General features: G+C 46.8%; 1 protein-coding gene across 2 annotated transcripts in view; it reads right to left on the bottom strand.

Moving 5' to 3' along the window:
- TBX20 (T-box transcription factor 20) overlaps positions 1-23,507 on the bottom strand; it is a 140,305-nt gene extending 116,798 nt beyond the window's left edge. For both annotated transcript variants that reach the window (XM_078688227.1, XM_078688228.1), the window contains exons 1-2: positions 22,548-23,507; positions 12,218-12,455 (exon numbers count right to left, since the gene is read on the bottom strand). In XM_078688227.1, the coding sequence (XP_078544353.1) occupies positions 12,218-12,455; positions 22,548-22,674 (365 nt within the window). In that variant the 5' untranslated portion in view covers positions 22,675-23,507. The remainder of the gene's footprint in view (positions 1-12,217; positions 12,456-22,547) is intronic.
- Positions 23,508-24,168: the final 661 nt, after the last annotated feature.

Genomic DNA, 24,168 nt, shown 5'->3' with positions numbered 1-24,168 from the left:
CATGCACTGAAGTGGCTTTAGGCACTTTACAATAGGCGTTACAGCATGCACAATTCAGAAAAGAGGGCTTTGAGTATTTTTCTGAAGATGACATGGTCACCTCATGCCCTATCCCCAGCTCATCATCAGAGTAAACTGGTGCGAGAAAAGTAGAAAAAATATGATGGTGGACTGCTTGGAATGAATCAAAAATGGGTATTGCTCACTGTAATATCTAATTCCATTATTGTATGCTAACTGGGCCCTTACAGAAAAGACCAGCCATGTGCAAATCAGTTTGGTCCCATCCCAGAAGGGGAGTCCAGCCAAATTGTCAAGCCACACCCCTTTGAATGGGAACACAAGCAAATACAGAACAATTTCGTCCTTGCTCGGCCTCATCGGTGATGCACAGTTTGAGTCTATGGCATAGCAAAGAATGGGCCTGTCCAACACCTGGGACCACGACTGGGCTTACCAATGTGGTGCTCCAGCTTTTCAGCAACAGATTCCTGCAAAAATGTCCCTGTTTTGGGTTTGTCTCACATGAGTCAATGTACCTTTGTACATCAGTGTATCTTTTTTCAGTTGAGAGAGGGTGCCATGTAGCTAACTGTGTTCATGTGGATTGGCCACCTCCCGCTTCTTAGCTCCCATCCAGTTTCATTCTTCCAGAAGGTTCCTGTCATGGGTTGGACTACCTTTACCCTTTGTTTTTGGTTTAATCAAGGGTGGTGTGTGAGGGTGATGCCTGGACATGTGTGTGATGTGCTGTTAGCACATTGGTGAATAGCACAGTAAACAGCATGTCACCTAAGGTCATGCCTCTGGTAAACGATTGGACCTCACAGTGGCTTAATACAGTCCCTGCAAGAATCTGTGGGACAGTTGCAGCACACAGGCGTGAATACAGGACTATCCACTTAGCCTTCCACGCCCCTCCGATCGATAATATGAGACCCAGGCAGTCTGGCAAAAGATTAATATTGTGTTATCAGCCTCTATATGTGACAGTGGGTTACCATATTTCCCTTTGGAATTGATACTCTCACTTACATAATGTTTGCTGATACACTGTGATTGATACGATATTAATTTTGATTTCCTTCCGTCTAATTGTCTTGCCATAATGGTGCTCTTTATTTTTTCTAGATACACTGTGACTGATATGATATTAATGTTGATTCCTTCCTGTCTAATGGTCTGGGAATAATGGTGATCTTTCTGGTTTAGCTATTCTGTGATCAATTGTGTGGATTTATCTGTATTATAAATCTATTGCGCTAATCCTATGCACCATTATCATTATTTTTATTTTAGGCTTTGAAGCTCTGCACAATTTTTAAAAATGAATATGTCATCACGAAGGTTATCTGGCGATGGTGATCTTTATGGTTGTGGGTACACTGTGTGTGATATGTTATTAACTTTGATTCCTTCCCGTCTAATGGTCTGCGCATAATGGTGATATCCATGGTTTAGCTATTCTGAGATGAATTTGGTGGATTTATCTGGATTATTGATATATTGCGCTAAACCTATGCACCAATATTTTTTTTATCTTAGCTTTTGGAACTATGCGCGATTTTTACGATGGAAAATATGTCATCACGATGAGAAATTCCATCTGGCTTTTGATCATTTGGGATCAACTCGGTGTTTACAATCCCGGTCAGAGATGGTTGACCCGTTTGTAGTGGTTTCTGACTGATGAACTACCATCTCATTTGATATTGGCCTGTTAACATACCCAGTAATTTTCACACTCAATTATGGGCACAAGGCGTAATAGAGTTGTGTCCTTATTTCTAGATGTAATTTCATGCATGAACTGGTGATTTTACATTTGTGGATATTTGACTCAAATCCGGTCAGGCATGACATATTGTTTTCTGTGATGACGCACATTCGGATTGGTTGTAGACTGTGTTAGAAGTTCGCAATTTGTTTAGACATGGCCGACCTGCTGTCGGGGCTTTTCGACCACTTTGTGGCATTTCCATTAGAGTATGGCGTGTTGTCATGGTCCGATTTTCTTGCATTTAATTGTGGGTGCGTTGGGTGTTGCCCTGGGTGTTGCCCTGGGTGTTGTTTTTTAATACATTGGAGATTTGATGATCAGGGAAGAATGATTAGTCTTTCCCGGCACCTTTGTGAGGTAGTTTACTCCATTTCAAAATGGCTGATAGATTTTTTTAGATCAGTTTGGCCATTGATTGATAGAAACTCGCTGACCAGTTAGAGAACAGGTGGGATATTTCTGTGGTGACTAGGGGAGCCCTTAAAAAAGAAAGTGGACGATCACTCAAGTTTCTACATGATTTCACTTTCCTGGATGCGAAGTGAGTGGAAATGTGAGGCTAATGGCACAAACTGAAGTAAGTATGACTGCACTACTAACACAAGGGTTCAGAGTAGTTTGTGTTAAATATTTTTTGGGGTTCACGATACATGTTGCTTTGACTGTTGTGGGTAGGCGGCACCAGTTGGAATTTCGTGGCCATATGTGGTTCACTGGTGATGTCGTTGTGCATTGATACAGGTTGCTGGTGTGCACATTTCCAAAATCCATGCTTGATTGTTATTCCCATTGTATCATCACTGAAAGGAAAACTTGACGTGTTAGCTAGTCCCGGATGTACGGCTCACCCTTGTCTCTTTTTGTGCACAGTATGGTGAAGTTTCCCCATTTTTAAATTTGTATCAGGACCTTTGGTTAGCATTCTCCCCCTTTAATATCAATGTGATAAGGAAAATGGCCCTTTGGATCTAGATGGCCGATCATGGCTAGACCCGACTATTAAATGACCCCACAGTTTTTGTACATTGGCACGCTCTGCCACCTGTGGGTCTACCGTTCATGTATTTCAAAATTATCAAATGACCATTTGAGGTCATCTGGATAGCGATGCACTGTTATGTAAAACACTATTTTATTGACTACCAGCCGCGGGCCGTGGAGGGAGTTACGGTGGGGCAGGGAGGCGGGGAGGGGGCGGGGCAGGGTGGAGAGGGCTAAAAAGCGGCACCTGGATAATTACAGGTAAGTAAACAATTTGATTAACAAAACGAATTTCGTAGTGCGCACTGCATCGCATTTTGCGATGCAGTGCGCGCTACGAAATTCGTTTTATTATTTAAATTGTTTACTTACCTGTAATTATCCAGGTGCCGGTTTTTAGCCCTCTCCACCCTGCCCCGCCCCCTCCCCGCCTCCCTGCCCCACCGTAACTCCCTCCACGGCCCGCGGCTGTTGACTACTCCTCTGCTGCTTGCTATTACCCTTTAGCCCTTTTGGGCGATTGGTGATGGCGTGCACACCATGAGTGGAATTTTGATCAATAATGTGAACATATACATTGTGTTGGTTTACATGGCATTCTTCTCTTTATATACAGGCGCCATTACGGGACAGATTGGTCTCTATTGTCCATGTAATAATAATCTCAGAATTGAGGCTAGTGAATACTGGAATTTGGTTACATAATAATATTTTCTTTGCATGACTGCCTTCTTAGGCATTTTTGCAATGTACTCTTTACCTCTTCAGCTCTATCATGTGCACCTTTTTGGTTTGTCCTTATGGAAGTTACCATTTTGTTTCAATAGGTGCATATAACTGGTCGGATCACCACTGTCCATCTATTTAGCAAATACAGTGGAACCACAAGCGGAGGTTTGTTTATGTATTTGGATTGGGGAATTGGATATTTAAACTGAATTTGGTTTGTATAGATATTTCGAATGACTCTCTGTCTTTCGTAGTACTCCATAAAATGTAATCATTGCTCTTTGGAGTTTAATATAAAAATTACTTGGATTGATTTTTGTTGACTAATATATGCTCCCCTTTGGGGACTGGGACGCTTACATTCCTCATTATAATTATGTATCTTTGTAGTATTGACAGTCCTGTTGTCTAAAATGCAATACCAACATGGATCTTGATATAAGGAATAAGAATGGATTAACCTGTTTCCTTCTAGACTTGTTGTTTGCCAGTAAACACCTTGTCAAGAGATCATTACACATTATGTAATGAATAATGAAATCCATTTCCTAATGTATGGTCGTCATGGAGTAAAGATAATTTGAACAAGCATTGAGCACACTGAATGATGACCTTTTGACTAATGACAGTTTTTTTGTCTTTGGTTTTGAAAGATCTCTCTATGTTTATGTAATTAACGGACACATTTGATTAGTTTTTTTATTAATGGAAGCTGCAATGTTTGTATTTTATCTTTTTAACAATGAATGTTGATTTATGTCTTATGGTTGTTATTGCCATGTGTCACAGATTGGTAGGAATGTCTCTGAACTTGGAAAATTACACCACTTGTATTGTTTGCTAGGTGTAATTAGCTGTCATGTGTTTGTCTTACATTTATCTTCATGTGCTGTTTGTGTGTCATGTTATGGATTATATCATTGTATATGTATTTATATACTGTTTGTACTTATTACAGTCCTGAAGAAGTCAATTTTTATGGGTGAAATGTGTTTGATGCATTCGATGTAAACGCATGCATTTTTTTAAAACAAAAATAAAGAGAAGAATTTAATACATCTTGGAATCAGATTGGAATTTTCGCTCATATAATAAACATTGATTGTGGTGCACCCCTATTTCGTATTACAACAATGTCCTTGGTCTATACGTTGCACTTTGGCAGCAGGTGCCTATAGTGAGTCCACCGAACTCCAATGGACCGACCACCGCTGCATTCACTTCACCTTCAAGAAACCAACCACACATCAATGCACCCAAAAGCCACCTCGCCGCTGCTGGAGCAAAGTCACCGACGACCAGCTGAACACCACCCTCGCCCAGAACCCCCCCACCGACCCCACCAACGCAGACACCGCAGCCCGCAACCTCAGACAGTGGATCGAAGACTGTGCAAACACCCTCGCCCCGCTCAAGAAACTACCCAACAACCACATCAGCAAAAGAGCCGCATGGTTCACCGACGAGCACCAGACCTCCAAATGCAAATGCCGGAAACTGGAGAAGACATGGCTACACGATCGCACACCGGACAACCACGCAGCCCACAAGGACGCCACCCGCAGACATCACCACCTCATCAGACTAGCAAAGAGATCCTCCTTCAAAACCGCCTAGACAACAACGCACACGACAGCAAAGAGCTCTTCAGCATCGTAAAGGAATTCTCTAACCCCAGCGCCAACGACATCCCGCCCTCACAAGAACTATACGACTCTCTAGCCATCTTCTTCCACCGCAAGATCGCTGACATCCACGAAAGCTTCAACACCTCGACCGCCCCCACCACGCCAGTCGCCACCCCCCCTGCAAACACCACAAGCGCCAACCGCCTGACCTCCTGGGCCAACGACAATGATGACAAGACACCCAAGGTCATGAACTCCACCCACTCAGGATCCCCGTCAGACCCTTGCCCACATCACATGTTCAACAAAGCAGACGCAGCCATCGTACCCCAATTACCGAAGGTCGTCAACATCTCCTTTGAAACAGCAACATTCTCGGAAAGCTGGAAGCACGCTGAAATCAATGTCCTCCTCAAGAAGCCCAAAGCGGACCCCAAGGACCTGAAGAACTTTCGTCCCATCTCCCTGCTTCCGTTCCTGGCAAAGGTTGTAGAGAAAATCGTCAACATGCAACTGACCCGCCACCTGGAAGACAACAACATCTTAGACACATCCCAATCCGGATTCAGACGCAACCACAGCACAGAGACAGCCCTCATCGCCGCCACGGACGACATCAGACGCCAATTAGACAACGGCAAAACATCAGCCCTCATCCTCCTGGACCTGTCGGCCGCTTTCGACACGGTCTGTTATCGCACTCTAAAAACACGCATCCGAGAAGCCGGAATCCAAGAGAAAGCCCTGGAATGGACCACGTCCTTCCTCTCCGGCAGAACCCAGAGCGTCCGCCTCCCACCCGTCCGCTCCGAAGCCACCAACATCATCTGCGGAGTCCCCCAGGGCTCATCCCTCAGCCCAACGCTGTTCAACATCTACATGGCCCCCCTCGCACAAGTGGCCCACCATCACAACCTCAACATCATCTCCTACGCCGACGACACCCAACTCATCCTCTCCCTCACCAAGGACCCACTCACCGCCAAAACCAACCTCCACAACGGAATGAAGGCCGTCGCCAACTGGATGAGGAACAGCCGGCTGAAGCTGAACTCAGACAAGACGGAGGTCCTCATCTTCTGACCCACCCCTCAGCCTAGGACGACTCCTGGTGGCCGACCACAATGGGAACAGCACCAACACCCACCGACCATGCACGCAACCTAGGCTTCATCCTCTACTCCTCCCTCTCCATGTCGAAACAAGTCAACGCCGCCTCCTCCTCCTTCTACAACACCCTCTGCAAGCTCCGCAGGATCTACAAATGGATCCCGACCGAAAGAAGAACGGTTACACATGCCCTCGTCAGCAGCAGGCTGGACTATGGCAACGCATTCTATGCAGGAATCCCAGCCAAACATCTACGCCGACTACAACGCATCCAAAATGCCTCCGCCCGACAGATCGTCAACGTCTCCCGCAGCAACCACATCACCCCTCACCTGAGAAATCTACACTGGCTCACCGTCGACAAGAGGAACACCTTCAAGCTCCTCACACATGCACACAAAGCACTCCACAACGCCGGACCAGCCTACTTGAACAGCAGACTCAGCTTCCACACCCCCACCCGCCAGCTACGATCCTCCACCCTCGCCCTCGCCGCTGTCCCCTGCATCCATCGCACTACCTCCGGAGGCAGATCCTTCTCCTACCTCGCCGCAAAGACCTGGAACACCCTCCCTACCCACATACGACAGACCCAAGACCTAGTCGCATTCAGAAGACTCCTCAAGACCTGGCTCTTCGAATAGTAGCAGCTCCCCCCCACCCCATTGCCTTGAGACCCTCACGGGTAAGTAGCACGCTCTACAAGTGCTCTGATTGATTGATTGGTTATGCAGATAGGAATTGATTTGTTGATATCTACTTTTTTGGAACACAGGATAGGTGTGGCGACCTTTGGTCTACTGCCTTTCTTCTTTGACATATTATCCTCCAGCGTTGATATGCTTCTGGCAGTGTACTAAGTATTACATGAAATTGAAGTAGAGCTAAAGAAAGCAGTAGAACGTGCACATACTATAACTGAAAGCTTTTTTTTTTGCTAAACGGATCTCAGACTTGTTGCTCTGTGATTCACCACTCTCCTATGAAAAAAAGTGAAACACCGCATTCTAGGGCGTCACTTAGCAGCGTTCCTTGGCAATAGAACGAGTCATCTCTATTCCGATTTACAGGTGAAATGGTCTTCAGTCTAAATGTGTAAGCCTTTAGATTGGGTAAGCTGGGCCCATGCCAGGGACACTGGCCTTCAAAGGGTCGCTGGAGCAGGGGCAGCAGTCTCCCTCTAACAGGGAACGGGGCTCAAAAGAAAAGTGTGTAAACTCTGTTAAGAAGTCTTTTTTAGGTCAAGCATTCGAGACCTCATGTATATACTTTAGTATATACTTATATATACTTATATGTGTGTGTACTGTGTATGTCATTTGTGGGCTCTGGAGATCAGCCCTAGGACTTGTCTGCTTCCGTTAGGTAATTTTTTTCTGTTCAACTGCCTCTATTAAACTGTCTCGATAGAAAAAGACCAGCAGAGGTCAGTAAAATACCAGAATTGTTTTCTGCTGAGGGTCTTTTTTTCCAATAAGAAGTAATCCATGAGCTTAGTTCATTTGCCTCATCCACCAACAGCTTCAGATCGTAACTGACAAACATTTCACATAGAATTCCTATTCTAAGAATCTTGTAACATTCCTATTCTAAGAATAGAGACAAGCAGGAGAGAAGGAAACTTAAAGGGAAACGATGTTTATTAATGAGACACAACATTACACTTTCTTTTTTTACATTTTTCTGGCAACTGCTCTATTTAACCTTCTTGACAGAAAATGACCAGCAGAGGTCAGTAAAATATCAGAATCACTTTAGCGTTCTCTAGATTCCAGCCCATAGAAATTGCCTTCCATGAGCACCCATAGACAATAATATTTGTTTAAAATCTTGTATTTTGAGTGTTCTAACCACCGAAATCCCCGATTTTATGTTAAAAACAGAGCTTTGGACTATACCATTTCCTGCTGAAAGGCAATATTTCTCTCCAGGTGTTCCCACACCTGGCGTGTCACTCAGTTTGGTGCTTACTTTCCCTCCATGTTAAAGAACAGTGGATGTTTCAGCACCCAGGCTAATGTGCTGCATAGCTAAATACATATAAGGTCCCAAAGGTGAGACCAATGGCATTGCAATGCAAATGCTTGTTTCTTGTTTCTCTTGGCACCCTCATCTTCTCACTTCCCCTCCCATTTTCCCAACACACTGAAAGAGAGCGCAAAATATTGTTTCTCGCAGGCCGCTATCGGACAGCTCTGATAGGACCTCCATCCCTGGATTTAATAAATTGGCATGTTAGTTGCATCTTTCTTGCATTTCCCTCTACCTTACCTCCAGCATACTGCCGGTGCTACCTTCACCCTATCCCTAGGACAAGGCACTGTCATGGCGCCTGATTTCCTCATTGGCCCAGTCCTCTGCCATCTCGTCCCTTTCATGGGTTGAAAACACAGTGCAGAAAAGAAGAGAGAAGCAGTTTCAACCACTTAGTGGCTGCCTCATTATGAGCTGGTCAGGGGTTTCAGAGGGCCAATGCCCGTGACCCTGACACGTAACCGGAACATGAGCGATCTCCTCCGGGTCTTCGCCAGTCAAGTCACTGCGCGGCTGCTGTTTATATTGGCGGCGGCTGCTGCCGAGCGCGGCAGAGCGTGGCTGTGCGTGCAGGCAGCCCTCTGTCTCGTGCTGTGGTATTTATTATCCACTCGAAACAATAATCAAAACTCTGACATCACCCAAGGCAGAGGAAGAGGGAGATGAAAGATGAGAGAGAAGGGGAGAGGGAAGAATTGTGAATTAACGGGGGGAGGAAGAGGCGGGCAGTTAGGAGAGTGTAGAAGGGTTAAAAGGGGCCTAATAATCAAGAGGTGAGAGGGTAAGGTGAAAAGAAAGATTAAATGAAAGGAAGAAGAGGTAAGAAGAAAAGGTGAAAACGGAAATGGCAGGAGAAAGGAGAGAACTTTAAAGCGAGAAAGCGAATGTGCGAATTGGGATGATGTTAAAAGGGAAATTACGAGGGAGGATTGAGAAAGAATGCAAGGAAAGGGGGTGAAGTTAGAAAGAAGTGGGGGAGAGGTGAGAGAATCAAGACTGAGAAGGGGGAAGCAGATTGCCGACTTTGGTGCTGGAAACCAGGGTTCGAGCCTCGGGATCGCGTCCACATCTTGTGATTCTGGGCAAATCACTTCATCTCCCCATGCCTGAATGTGTAATGTGAATATTGTGCTTATGTAAAGCGCTCCAATACCTTCGGGTCGAGTTCGCGCTATATAAAATATGCACCCAAAAAAAAGAAGCAATGGGCTGGGGAAAAGTCAAGGGGTATAGGGATGATGAGTGGTGACAGTGAACATGAAGATGGGCGAATGGAAAGGAGAAATGAAGAGAATGAGTGAAGAAAAATTCTGAGAAAGGGAACGAAGGAGGGAAAGAGAGAAAAGGAGAGAGGGGATATATTTAAATATGTATTGAGAGAGAGTTGGAAAGCTGGAGAGAGAGAGAGTGGGAAAGAGGAAGGTTGTGAGAAGGAGAGCATGGTTTTAGAAGGAGGAGAAAAAGTGGAGAATGACAGGGACAACGAGAAGTAGAAGCGAATGAGAGGGAAAGCACGGTTGTAGGGAGAAATGCAACAATTTGTGAAATGAAGAATGAGAGAAAGGTGAGGGGGGTCAACGAGTCGAGTAAAAAGACGGTAGACGGAGGGCGCGAATACAGAAGGAAGGGCAAAGAGATAGCACAGGAATGTGACCGTGTCTGCCTACAGGAACATAATCAGTGACTGCGAAGGCTGAGGAATGTCTTGCGTCCTTGCCGCCTTATGGGTGAGACGGGGACGTGACGCAGTCATTTTCGAGTCCGTCATTTTCTTGATAGGCCGCAGGGCGGTTATTCGCCTTTCTTTCACAGGTCATAGGCTTGGAGACATAAACTCCTGGCATAGTGTAATAGAGCATTCTAAAGGGAGGTGACGTGACTCAAGGCAACAAACTATTCCACTCTCTCACTTCACGGAATGTTTCTCTATTCGTCATGTAAAGTCGCCAACAGCGGCCCCGTCCGTCATTTGCCCTTGAGCTCGTTCTAGACTCGCAGAGCTGTCCATGGGACATTATGAGATTATGTTTTTGGGCTACAATTAAAAGGTAGTTATGGTATTTAATTAAAACACCCTCAATATCAAATGCAAAATGTTCAATAAGATGTATTTTACTTTGGAAAATGTGCGTTGTTAAATAAGCTACTTTTTTTTACCCTCTGTGGGTTTTGTAGGCAGATAAAAGAATTATATTGTAGATACCTATGACCTGCCGGATGTACAGGGATGGAACCGTTTACTTATGCCTGCTTGCAATTGGGCCCAATGCATCCAAGCGAGGCCAGTTTCCACCCTTCTTCTCCGCACGATCTCTTCTTTGTTGCACCGCCCCCCCCCCTCCCCACCCCACCAACCGCCACACACACACACACACACACACACACACACACCGCCTCTCTTTTCACGCATCAGCTGCCCGATCCCGCCCCGTCTGTACGTCTTTCCGACGCGATCCTGGGCCATTGCCGGGTTTGCTAGAAACAATCTGGCGTTTGAGGGAACGAGGCTGTTAACATGGACCCTTACTTTCATCAAAGGTGACTCTGAATGTTCTAGGAGAGGCAGGACACAAACAACCCAAGTGACACTGTATTTAGGTGTTGTAGGCAGCCTACTCCGTCCGACGCTGATTGACAACACCAGGACCCGCCCACCTCCCCTTTAGCAACTTCCTTTGAAGGCACATGACATCACTTCTGATAGCCTGCAGTTGGGAAAAATTAGATCTTCTGCGAAAATAAACACCCTGCATTGCACTCTAATTGCATTTATATACATTAAAGGATGTTTATTTCACCTATTAAAACAAAAAATTCCGGCCATTGCGTGTGTATACAACTACATATGTCTCGAGTTTGGTAACTGTTATTTACTGAAACATAGAAACACTCTTTCTTAGTTTAGTATGCCCTTAATTATTCAATCCACGTCCCATTTCCTCCTTCTAGTCCCCGCTTTTGACAATTCTTCGTTTACCTTTCTTTTTTATTCCTTTATCTCTTCTTAACTTTCGCCCCCGATTTATTTTCTTCAATCTTCTACCAGGTGTTTCTATTTCTTTATTTTCTTCTCTTAAGCTTCTTCCCCTGATTATTTTTCATCATGTCTTCCACCTGGTATTTTCATTTCATTTATGTTTTCTTCTCTCGCCTTTCTTCAATGTATTGCTTTGTTTGTCTTTTTTAGTTTCCCTTTCATTTTGCTATTCGTATTTATTCCTGACAGTTCTCTAAGTCGTTACATGCCCTTCATTTGTGTGTTCATCTGTTTCTCTTTTGAATTTTTATCCATTTTTCTTTCTGTCTCGTTTTCCTTCAATCGTGTGCTTTATTTAATCGTTTCCCTATCCCGTAGTTTATTTTCCATTTGTTATGTCTCTTATGTTCCTTGTTACTTTTTTCACAGCTTCACATATATCATGTTAGCGAGTTTCTGAAGTGTAAAGTGCTAGACTGACAGAGCCCGGCAAGGTGTTCCCCACTCCGGATTGCCGCACATGCACACTAGGCAGAAACTTACTTCCAACCCTCTTTAACTCAGTATGGATGGACTCCGCATACCTCGTCTCTTTGACCTGTGGCTGTTGAAAGCTTACACCAGTGCATGATGTTGCATACATGTCACACCGACCAAAGTTCTGTAACCTGTTTTCTTGAAGAAACCTCGCAGACCAACAGTGATTGCTGATTGGTCCACTGTCACCTTTTGATTACTTTATTCACGGCAATAACAGGGACAAAAATAAGAGCATTCTGTGCCATGTAAACTGAAATAAACAGTATTGCATCACGTCTTCAATGCTTCTTATGTCCTAATGCATGTCTCGCCCTTCCTCCCCAACCCCCCACCCCATCATCTCATCTCTTCTGCTGTACGGAGGTAAGTACATCGCGCCTAGAACGCCTTATGCCTTATGTCATTACGCAGCGCTGCAGTCCCTCTCGCCCCGCTCACCTGCCGGACTTGGTAATGATCATCTCGGTGCCAAGGTCATGGAATTTGTCCCACAGGTCCTTGGTCTCCAGGCTGCAGCCGATTTTGGCCATCTCCTCGCTGGGGGTGCCCGGGGTGGTGGGGATCAGGGGCTCGGTGCACAGGGCCGAGACGGGGCTGCCGCTGAACTCTCCGTGGGGGTCGAGGCCGGAGAGCTCCCCCAGGGCCTGCGCGCACGACGACTTCTCCACGAATTGTTCTGAGGAAGAGACACAAGGGGGCGCTGTGAGACACGCAGAAACACACGGTAAAGGATACAGGGTATGCATGGCCCATGGTAGGCGCAATGAAACGCAGGCGGTGATGCCTGACATCAAAACATTACAGATCACGTTTAAGAAATGATACTTCATACTCCTGTCTTGTTTCTGCCCTACACACTTTTCTCCATGCCTCTCGTCAATAACACCTTAAATAAAACATTATAGATTATCTGTTGAGGTGACAATAATTATTCTGACTTTGATATTCAAAGTAGCATATGAACACAGTGATGATGTATGCTCTGTTCTGGTACACACATCTTTTGATATTTTTTGTTTTTGTTTACATTAGCCGGTGGGAAAACGTACCCACAAGGCAACGTGGGGCAGTAGTGAGTAGTGATGCTGCGTGGCTGGTAAGAGGGTTTTAGACCCACCACAGGCAGCCTTTTCCCCACACAACACAGGGCCAGGGCTCAAGCAGGGGCGCGAGGGCGCATGGAGTGTAGGTGCGCATCTCGCGGTGCAGTGGTCAGAGGAGCACCCGCGCACTCACGAGCACGGGCACGCGCACGGGCTACGAGCCTCCTGCCACGGGCCTACACAGGACATCTTCCACCGTAGAAGCCTCAAGAAAGAGACGGCACAAGAGGCACAATAACGAAGATGCCATTCGTCACACGGAGGTGACCCTCCTTAAAAGAAATAAAATAAAAGCACAACCCTCGCACACTTGAAAGATAAGTGATCTGACTTTAAAGAACGCACACAACAGACACACACCAACTACAGACAGCACAGCCACGCGCTGGTACACGATCCCACACAAGTACTCTCAGTCAGAAATCCCCCCAACACAACGCAGCTTTCCACGAGCGCACGCGCACAGTGTGCATTCACTGTTTCATTATGGTACCTGGGGGGTGCGCACCGATCTGCTCGGGGTGAGAGGTGAATGTGAAAGCTGGGCCGAGGGTCAGGCACACTTTTGTCACTAATACCCTTCGCTCCGTACTGGTGACGGGGGGGGGGGGGGGGGCTATAACACGCTCTTTCAAAAGCGACGGCGATAACTGAAAAAATAAAGTTTGAGCGGCGGGATTTTCGGTAGAAGTTACTACGAGGAGAAAGATTTCCCGTAGTTGTAAACTTTCCGTGAACTTTGGCGCTTAGAAACCGGGGGTCTGCCCTGTGCTTCGGGGCGTCGAGGTCTCGGTTGCCAGCCCACCACCCACCCTGACAGGGCACACGAGACAACGCGTGGATGGAACCTGGCACCACCGTGCACGCCACACGCAAGATCATTGTAATTCCCCGCATCGTTGCAAGATTGTTGTGTCAATGCACTCGTGTGATGTACCTGGTGGGATTCCCAGTTGACCAGTCACAGATGGCATGGCGTGCTATTTGTTGAAGTGTGCCATATGCGCCTTTACGCAATTGCAAATATATGCGCCGTGAAGAAAAAGCGTGTTACAATTTACTTGTCAAATTAGAATGAAACCAATCATTATTAGAAAATATGAATCACCAGATCCAAGGCTCAACTAAAACCCACTTGCATTTTCTCCTCAGCAACGGAAGGGATGTCGAGAAACCAAATGTGTCTGCTACTGGACCAGAACAGACACCGATAGGTGCCAGGTGAGGTATCAGAACCGACCCAGGACAGTGATTGTATCAGAAACATATCTTTCAGGGTATTGTCATTGGTCACACATACCTACAAAGGCTGTACACGTTTATTAAGTGCCAAAGCAGACATTTCTTGATAATACTAAACTTCGATGTAGACTCGTGCTCAGCCTTTTAACCAGACTTCTACACCTACAAAATGTGGGCATCTAGGCCCCATCCCAAGTTTCAAAACCCTTCTCCACACCAAGGGGTGAGGTCCGTATATTACCAGACCCCATAAACCATGTCAGAGACATCCCTTCCAAGGCCCCTTGACACTCTCCTGAGTGAGGTGCCTGGGTAACTCGGCCATCACTTGGTCCTCTCTTCCCCACCCGTAGGCCGTAAAGAGGAGTGCCCATATATTGGGCATGAGCATCTGCCTAAGCACTTCGCCTCATCAGCACTTCGATCAAATAAGGATACAAAGCCCACACCTAGGGTAAAAAAACAAAAAAACACTAAAGTGGAGGCAGCTACGGTGTCATCCTAAGCATCAGAGGAAGCCGGCCTCCTGGAATGGGATTTTGAGCCCTAAGAGGCTCACCTTCGCAGCTGCCCTCGCCACACACTCCCGTGCCCCGACTAAGCTTCTTTTGTCCCCCTGAAGGGGTAACATGTGATGAGCCACTGCCTTGAAACGAAGTGCTGCCATTGTGTTACCACTGTCCAACAAGACCTTTCCCATCTTTACCATTAGAGAAATGGACCAGATAAGCCAAATTCATTTGATGAACTGGTAAGTACTCTGCATTCATTCCATTCAATCATTTTATAGCCTGGCCCTGTCATTGCAAACAGGAGCCAACAAAACACAGTCAAGTCTTTGCACCACCCCATAATGAGCAGACACCAATCTGAGGAAAAATACCGTCCCCAAGAGCACCACAAAGCACTCATTTGCTCTACACGGTTACCCCGGAACACTGGCCTCTTTGCAGTATCTTGGTAAATAGTTCCATGTACTTTATGAATATTTACAGTGCTACATTTTCACATCAATATGTTTCCTTACCGAGTGTGAATTGTAAGGTTAGCACAGAAACGATGCCCTCAAATGATTATCAACCAGCAACTAGCTGTCAACTGTGCAGGTAGATAGATAGATAGATAGATAGATAGATAACACTGTTGAACATGGGAAGGGGATATAACATGATTAATAAAAGGCGAAACCTGGAGTCACTTGTCATGCCCTACCCGTTCCTCAACAATGGCAATAAGTAGCATGGTACTCCATGTAAATCTGCATACATGGAAGTGTAGCAGTTAGGAAAAAGAACCCTAACCAAAATAAGGTTACAAAGGGTTAAATCCAAGTGCCTTTTGACTATCACTGCAGTTGTGATTTCCGTGTAAACTTATTCTTCTAACATAGTATCCGTGAGACACTAAAATGTGTTTTCACACATCTTTCATCTTCCCATTTGAATTTATTATGTGCACTCCAGGAATAGTGCATTACGCAGCACATCTGCATATATCCTGGGTATATAATGTGGCCGATTAAAACATTTGGAAAGTATGTCCTAACATAGGCATAAACATAAACTTATTACTACTGTAAATTCGTCAAACTCAAGGGTATTATCACAGTAAAGGAAGATTGATTCACCCCTGCTTTGTGCTCTGGTTAAATACCTTTGTTTACATCCAAATTATATATACCCAAAACATAATGTCATAAACTGTACAGTGTTAATGGGTAGAAGTTATTATAAACAACAGTGGCATGTAACCAGAAGTAGAGCTTAGGAGGTTTAAACCTTGAAATCTGCAAGAATCTTGTCAATAAGCCTTGTGACATCTGACCCAGCCCTTTCTCCTGCAACCTGAAGCACATGGAATCTGTGAGGCACCCGCCCTGTGATTTATGAATCTATTTTTTAAAAAAGTCATTATTTAGCATTGCTAAGATACATTGTTTCCAAACAGGAATCTGCTTTTTGTAACCAACGAGTTAAACATTGTAGTATATTTGGCTATCTGCAGTAAAAAGAAGAGAAATATGTTCATATATGTTCGTCAGAAAGTATGTTTTGACAAAAAGTTAATGCCAGGGAAGCCCATTTTAAATCTAGAAGTGGAAGGTTTTGCAGCTGCTTTCTGAAATGATTGCTTACAATTGGGCTCTGGCTGCTTTAGAATGATCTTGTTATTTTTAACTTTTGAGTACTATTGAGCTATTTTGTCAGTTCCCTTATATGAATACATTACCACACTTAGAAACTAATTAGCTGATGAAAAGGAAATCAGACATCGATTCTAATGTCCTGGCTCTATGCTGGAAAAGATCCACAATTCATGGAAACAATGTCATTTCCATGAATGATAGGAAATAATGCACGTATATGTTATATTGTCCCAAAACAACATTTTTTTTGGGGGGTGCAGTAATTCTTTCTTTCTCTCTCTCACACACAAGCACACACACACTGCACTTACAAATTCGTAAACGATGTACAAGCACTATTCTCATGTCAATGTTTCAGGTTTTCTTTTAATGCCCAAATACTAAAATCGCCTTTTATCGCCGATGGAAGGTAAAGGACGCCGTTCCCCAGCCGGCCCTGGGTGCGCGGCTTCCTTCTGGAGCCCCAGACAGTCTGACGGGGCTGTGTTGTTTTAACAGACTCGGTGCATGTAGCAGTGTGTTTTCCTGCAAACTGCTGGAATCGCTCAAGGAAATGCAGATAGCGGCAGCTCGGGAGGCAGGAGACCGTGAGAAAGAGACGTGGAACATGCGCTCTCCAGAGGGAGCAGGAGGGGGCGCTAGCGAACTCACTTCGAAAGTCGCAGAGAGGGCCGGGCGTTGGGGGGGAAAGCGGTGGCTTGGGAGAGGAATTGTGATAATTACAAAGGGTAGCGGTTCGAAAGACAGGTACCAGCGTATATCCTGGACATTATAAACAATGACAAATAATTCTTATATATGCATAAAGCTCACGGGGTATCACTTATTTTTTCCCATACATGCATAGTGTACAGAGAAAGTTTGGGGCAGATTGTTATTATATATGGATGGAATAAAATACTTAATGGCACACATTATACGGTTGTTGTAGGTCACTGAGGAGTTTCTTGATCTTATAAAAAAAAAAACAGGACAGAAGGTCAGGGAACTCCAAGGTGACTTCCAATGTGCTTTGAACGTATGGCAGGGTGCATTTTATTCCTTAAAATGAATGGTCATCCCATCACCCTTCCCACAAACACGTAAGTTCTCGGTGTCTTGCTCTTTCGTGTTCATTGCACACAACAAGAATACAAGCAGGATCTGTACCATACATTATAGCCACCAAAACGCAGATAGTGTTTTTTTGCAACAAGATAAGATAGTAGTATTATATGTATCAGTATAATGTATGTCAATTTAAAATGCTGTGGCCCCGAATGTGTAGAAACATGCAGAGAGTTTAGCTTTTCTCTAACTAAATATAGCAATAAAAAAATGCTGCCATACATATCTTGTTTCTTCTATCAAGTATTAAAATAAGAAAAACAGATCCGGGCAACAACATTCCAGTTTTGTTTTAGTTACTCTGCTTGAACTGCAGTTTTAAATGATGCTCTAACTCTCTGTCACCTTGGCAGCTAGAAGCAGGCATGGAGATGTCAGAACTCAACTGTAATATGCTATTACATTCGCACAGCTACTCTGTATTACAAGTGGCTACAAACCTCCCTACCTGCCTTCCATAAGGAAATTAGAAATGCATGTTTATGTATGTATTGAAATAAAATCACACGCTAATGCCTAACCAGGAAGACATCATTCATACAAATTTGGGAGCCAAATTTAAGTGTCACCTCATTGTCTGCTGCTATTTAAATATTTCTATTTCAGTCTGTGCTGATCAATTCCTTTTCATTATGTGCAGATACTTGTGATTCCTTAACTGTTTGCCACATTCCTTTCAGTATCTGCTGATGCTTTTCATCAGTTTCCTCTGATATTTTCATTGCGGACTGTGTGTTGCACACATTCATGTCAGCGTCTGCTCCAGCACTAACGCTGCTTTCCGCTGCAGTGTCTGTTCATACTTTCATGTCAGTGTTTTCTGCCACTTACCCTCAGGAGCCCGCTTAGACTGTCATTTCACTTTCGGCCACAACGCCATTTCCTTGTCTGCAGTGCCGAAACTTTCTTTTCTGTATTTTTCCAACTTCAATTACATTGATTATTAATATTCATTTTAATTCTGTGTGTGTGGGTAGCCTCCTTCCAGCATCTACTAAACTTCCATTTTTTATTTGTTCTTATTTTCCCTTCAGTGTCTGCTGACACGGGTTATTTCACTTCTTGCCGCGGCGTTCACTTCAGTGGGTACCGACATCTTTCTGCCAGTGTCTGCTACCACTAAATATTTTTTTTCAATATGTTGGATTGCTCGGTGGGCAATTTCTTAAAAGCGCTTCTGGAGCGGTTCTTAAAACTCGAACGAGAAGTGAAACGTGAAAACCCATTGCCTGCCGGTGCACCGCGTGTTAATGTCACACTTTCCAGAAATGTGGAGTACTGGTGAGATGTATTTCAAGGGCTTTTTTATACGATTGTGCCGCACTAGTGTGACGTTTACTCGCTCTAAAACTCAATTTATTGACAACAAGCACACACACGCGAAGTAATCCTTTAAAAATTTTTAAAAAGAAAATAGAGCCTGGCTGTAACAACATATTTGAGCATTACTCTCCAGGCCAACACAGGAGTAAGATTCAGGGGCCCAGCTGCGCTGAGGATTGGAAAATAGAGCACATCTCGCTGTGTATTGCTACACCAGAACTGGGGGACACGCATAAGGGAGTGTTTGATTGTATAGTTTCGCAGGATATGCCTAGAACACACACACACAAACTCCTCAGATTATCCTGCGTTAATTGGTGAGTATCAGGGTTTCCACCTGGATCCACGCCGCCCTCACTCGTCAAGGAGCCGCGAGCCCTTCCCCGGAGCCGGTGACTGAGGGTCGCAGGCGCCTCCCCGTGCAGGCGTGGGTGGACGGGGCGCTGACGGGACCCCACGGGTGGAAGGGCGCAGCTCCCTGGGTTTTGTGGCCATCAATGCAAAAAAACGCAGACGCCCCCAGCCCAGGCAGGTGAAATAGACCGGGACAGAACACCAACATTATGAGCTCGTATTCTTGTGCAAAACGAAAGAGTGAGGAAACCTAGTGTGCCCAAGGCAGTGGGCGTGCTGTGCCCAGGTTCTGCCCGCACATGTTTTGTATGTGCTGATATCGCCGCACTTCAAAGATTAATCAATGCACAGCAAAGATGCAACGTGCAGCGCAGCACAACATGCGCATTGCGCATACTTAGCAGAACCATTACCTAGCACGCAAATGAAATGTCCAGATATAAGCCTCTGAGACAAACATGTGACTGTTCTTCCTCCGGGTCCAGTAATGCCAACAAGGGGTTCCCCTGGTACGAAGTAAAATCAAAACAACAGAACACGAAGATTGACATTTGGACCATAAAATAGAGGCCAATCGTGTTGTACTTTATATATGAAACGAAAAATGCAATGCCCGTCTTCCTATTGGATGCCAACGTCAGTGACGTAGTTCTGGAGACGAACTGAAATGTATCAAAGTTCACAACCTCATCTCAGCGAATTATGCTTTGTTGGTCAGCTCAATAATGTTGTGGAACAGCAATAGGTAAACATGGCACCCGTGCATGTCAGACACATGCTTATGTGATACGCATGTATTTACTAGTGCAAAGAAACCATATTAAGCCCCTGTTTTGGCTACAACCGCCCGCATTCGTTGGTATAAACGTAAATGGACGCTTTTTTTGTTATCTGATGTCGCAGTTGCCAACCTTTCCTCAGAGATCGGCTTCACTGGGCTTGTGCTCCGCGTGGTAAATAAATAAACACAACCACAAGAGCCCCAGTCCCGTGTAGCTGTCTCCCAGTCTCCTGTCTGGAGTCAGAGTCAACGTTTTCAGCTACTTCAACCCTACTCTTAGAAGATGTAGCGATCTGGGCACGGCGCGCCTGGTTAGCGTCGGACAGCCCCCTCCCTCGGAAAGGACAGCGGGTAATAAAACGCTGATCTGTAGATACGGGCTCAGCTTCTGTAAGAATAACACATCCCGCCTCCAGCAGCCTCGGGAACAGACAGAACCCAGACCGTCCAGGCACCGACTCAATGAGCACTGCTGTAGGCCGAAACAGGTCGACACACGAGGCAGTAGAGACAGACAGACAGGCCAGGGTCAGGCCCCAGGGTGTCAATGGAAGGATAGCACCGAGAGACACGGTCTCGTGAACTGTGGAGGGGACGGAGAAATAGACCGGGAGACACAGTCTCAGGCACTGCAGAGGGTACAGGGAAAGACACGGGGTGACACTGTCTCCTGCACTGTGAAGGTACAGGGAAGCCACCGGGAGACACTATCTTCTGCACTGTGTAGGTACAGGGAAAGACACAGGGAGGCTGTATTTCCTGTACAATGAAGGTACAGGAAAGATACCGGGTAACACAGTCTCCTGCACTGGAGAGGGTACAGGGAAAGACACTGGGAGACATTATCTTCTGCACTGTGAAGGTACGGGGAAGACACCGGGAGACACTGTCTCCTGCGGGTAGTACAGGGAAAGACACAGGGAGGCAGTATTTCCTGTACTGTGAAAGTACAGGGAAGACGCCGGGAGACACTGTACTCGGCAGACACAAACATAAAAACACTGTTTCAGCTCTTTGGAGGGTACAAAAACAAGGACACGCTTTCCCCTGCTCTGTGGAAGGGACAGAGAGAGAAACCATGAGCTACTGGCTTACCTGTTGCGCTATTGAGGAACAGGTACAGATATTCAAAGACACTGCCTCCTGCACTGTGAAGGTACAGAGGTACACACCTGAAGACACTGCGCTGTGGAAGGTACCAGATACAAACCCGAAGACACTGCCTACTGCACTGTGAAGGTACAGATACAAATCTGAAGACACTGCCTACTGCACTGTGAAGGTACAGAGAAAGAAACCCAACAACACTGCGTCCTGCACCTTGGACGTAAGGAAACAGAAACCCGGACTCTTCATTGCACCGTGGAAGGCACAGAGATAGAAACCCGAGCTGTCTCCTGCCCTTACAAAGATATCAGAGAAGCACGTCTTACTGGAGCTGTCAGAGAAAGAAAACAGACTCCCAAGAAACCGCGAAGAGCTGAAGTGATTGAAAAAAAAGCACAGAGACAGCACACGAGGACGTCAGCTGTGATACTGCTGTCATCGACCAGGCATGAAACGCAACCTCAAGCAGGCCTGCCCAGCTATAGGGGATTTATGTGGATATCTTTGTGTCTAAACTGAACATTCGCAATGCACGCGTCCTGTTCATTTCCCCCCTTGGGTACAGGCCACATATTAACTGAGGAAAATCAGAGACGTGATATGTATAGTCCACGTGGGAAATTACCTCGAGCCCCCCCTTCGAAAGGGCTTTGGGGAAGTGAACTTTCCCTCTCTCTCTCTAGCTGACCTGATTTTGCTCTATCTCGGCCTTTAATGTTTTATTCATCATTATTTTTCACCGTGGGGAATTAATCAGCTGAAAGTGGATATTAAGTTGTTCCGAACGGGACTCCTGGCATATGTCTTGAACGGCCCCTCCATTCCTACGAGGACACAGCTGCGCCCACTGCAGTAGCCCGCTAGCAATTTGGGGCCATGTGACTTGTACTGGCCACCTCGCGGGTCCAACTAGCGACAACTCAATAATGTCACTGCAGTCACAGGGGTGGGACTCCCGGAAGCTTCCGCGGCCTGTCTGGGTGTGTTTTTGTAAACTTTACTGTGGGCTCGGCCTGATTTAAGGTTGGGCGGATAGTCTCAACCATTCTCCGTGTTTCAGTGAGCCCGCCTTGCTCTCTATGCTTGGGGGGTGCGGGGGTGGATGCATAGGATGTACTGCGCACACGAGATCTGTGCAGCAGAAATACTGGGCATGGACATATAGTGCTCGGTGAGTTGTATGCATAAGGGGCTGTTTGCACGGGACTTTATACTACACGAAAAGTTCTTTGCAGGTGCATCTATGTGCGTGGGGGACTATATCATATATCGTCCTGGGGTTCCCTCTGCATAGAGATATGTCTGCGTTATTGATGAGCTCTGTGCATCGCAGTCCCCCTTATGAGGACATAGCATGATAAACTCTGCGCACGTGGATCTCTGTACACGAGGGTTCTATATATGAAGATGTATGCGCATTGTTTTGGGGTCTGATTATGTGTGCGTCCTGTGCATAAGGCTATAAGTGCCTCAAAGTCTGAGCATGTGGAACCAGGTGCATGACTCTCGGTACGGCAGGAACTCTGCGCATGCGCTTCCCGTGCCCGGTGCCCCAGCGTCACGAGGAGTCCATGCCACTCGTGCAGGTACTCGGATGTTACTCACCCAGCGGTTTGATAGTGTTCTCCTGCGCCTCCTTCTCCTTGGAGCTGGCGCTGGACATGAGGGCGGCGATGGAGAAGGCGTTGGCCCGCGAGGAGAGCTGCGATTTGGCGGAGCTGGTGTATTCCATCCTCAAAGGAAGACAGGGGCCGTCCCACTGCAGAGAGTGAAAGTTAGCACCCGTGTCCAGGCTCAGCCTGGTACTAGAGTCTGGAGTCCAGCCGGGCTCAGGAAGCCTGGGCTTGTGACCCGACTCTGCTACGGTCCAAGGAAGGCACAAGAATGAACGAGGGCAGTCTTGAAGTTTACGTCTCTGGGGCGTGAGGGCGCCTGTCGCAGACGCTCAGGTGGTGGCGATTGCTGTCTCTTCCGTAGATGTAAAGTGCCGGGTCCTGCTGTGTGCGTGCTGTGCTGCCTGCGGCGTGGAGTGCCACAGTGCAAGCTCCTCTCCGGGATGGTGGGTGGGCAGAGTTCGCTTCCTCTGTATCCGCCCTTTCTCTATGAACTGGCCGTGACGGGTCCGGGGAGAGACACTCCCAGGTGATGGGCTGCAGGTTCCCACCTCAGCACTGACTGTCTCTGGGGGACGGGCGGCGCCTGCTGCTCAGTGACTGTAGGGGTCCCGCGCCCAGACTCTCAGAAGTGGTGGATGCAGCCGCACCTCAGCGGGTGGCCCTGTCTACAGCCTGGGGTGCAGGGAGCCTGCTCCGGGTTCTATCAGCCAGGGTGACTCTGCTCCCCTCTTCTTTAGCCGAGCTCCCTCCGGCCTCTACGGATGCCGAATCAAGTTGCTGCTTGAGTGCTGTCTGGGGCGTGTAGACTAGAGACGGGGTACAGAGATAGTCTTGGGGTGGCGGGGCCTCTCTCTTTTGCCCTGGGGTGCAGGGGAGCCAGCTCCCGGTCCTGTTCCCTGTGTCGATGGCTGCGGGTCACAGGTGCCTCCTCCTGTGGTTCAGGGCTGCACTGGCCCCAGTCCCGGCCTCTCCTTCCTTAATGGAACGGGCTCTGCCATCCTATCTGCCCGCAGCCAATCAGCGCGTAGGACGTCAGCCCTCTGATAAGGAGAGAGAGAGTGACTGTAGAGTCTGACCTGGAGCTGGGGAGAAGTTGGTCAGTGTGTGAGTGTGCGGGGGCGGGAGTCACTGGGGGTGAGTGACCCTTGGTGTCTCGGCTCTGCATTGGTAGGCGCCCACCTCAGCCCCAGAGGGCCGGTGCCCGCTGCAGGTGGCAGTGCCCGCTGTAGGTGCTGACAGCTCTGCGCGTTTCTCGGGTAATTTGCTCCTAGAAGGCAGCCTCGGGTAGGCGTTGATGCTGAATACGGCGACCCTCCCCTCGGACAATTGAAACCAGCGCACTCTTACGCTAGATTCGTAGCTCGTCCGTTTGCGCTTTGACCACAACCCCACGCGCTGCGGGTGAAGTTGACGTGGTGGGGGCTGCGTTGCGCAAACATACACACCTTTGCGCTTCGCGTGCACCACCTGCGCGTCTTTGCACCTTTGGACGCAGGGGTCTGGGTGTAATTAGCTGAACTTCAGCGGTTTTTACCTTTGGTCCATACGTGAGAACAGGTTCCAGACGTGTCGCATCACAAGAAGTGCGCTTATATCTTCCAGATCACTAT

This window comes from Lissotriton helveticus, chromosome 4_1 (assembly GCF_964261635.1).
Source record: "Lissotriton helveticus chromosome 4_1, aLisHel1.1, whole genome shotgun sequence".
NCBI lineage: Eukaryota > Metazoa > Chordata > Amphibia > Caudata > Salamandridae > Lissotriton > Lissotriton helveticus.
Note: the sequence above shows the minus strand (reverse complement) of the source record. Positions and strands in the feature narration are given on the sequence as shown.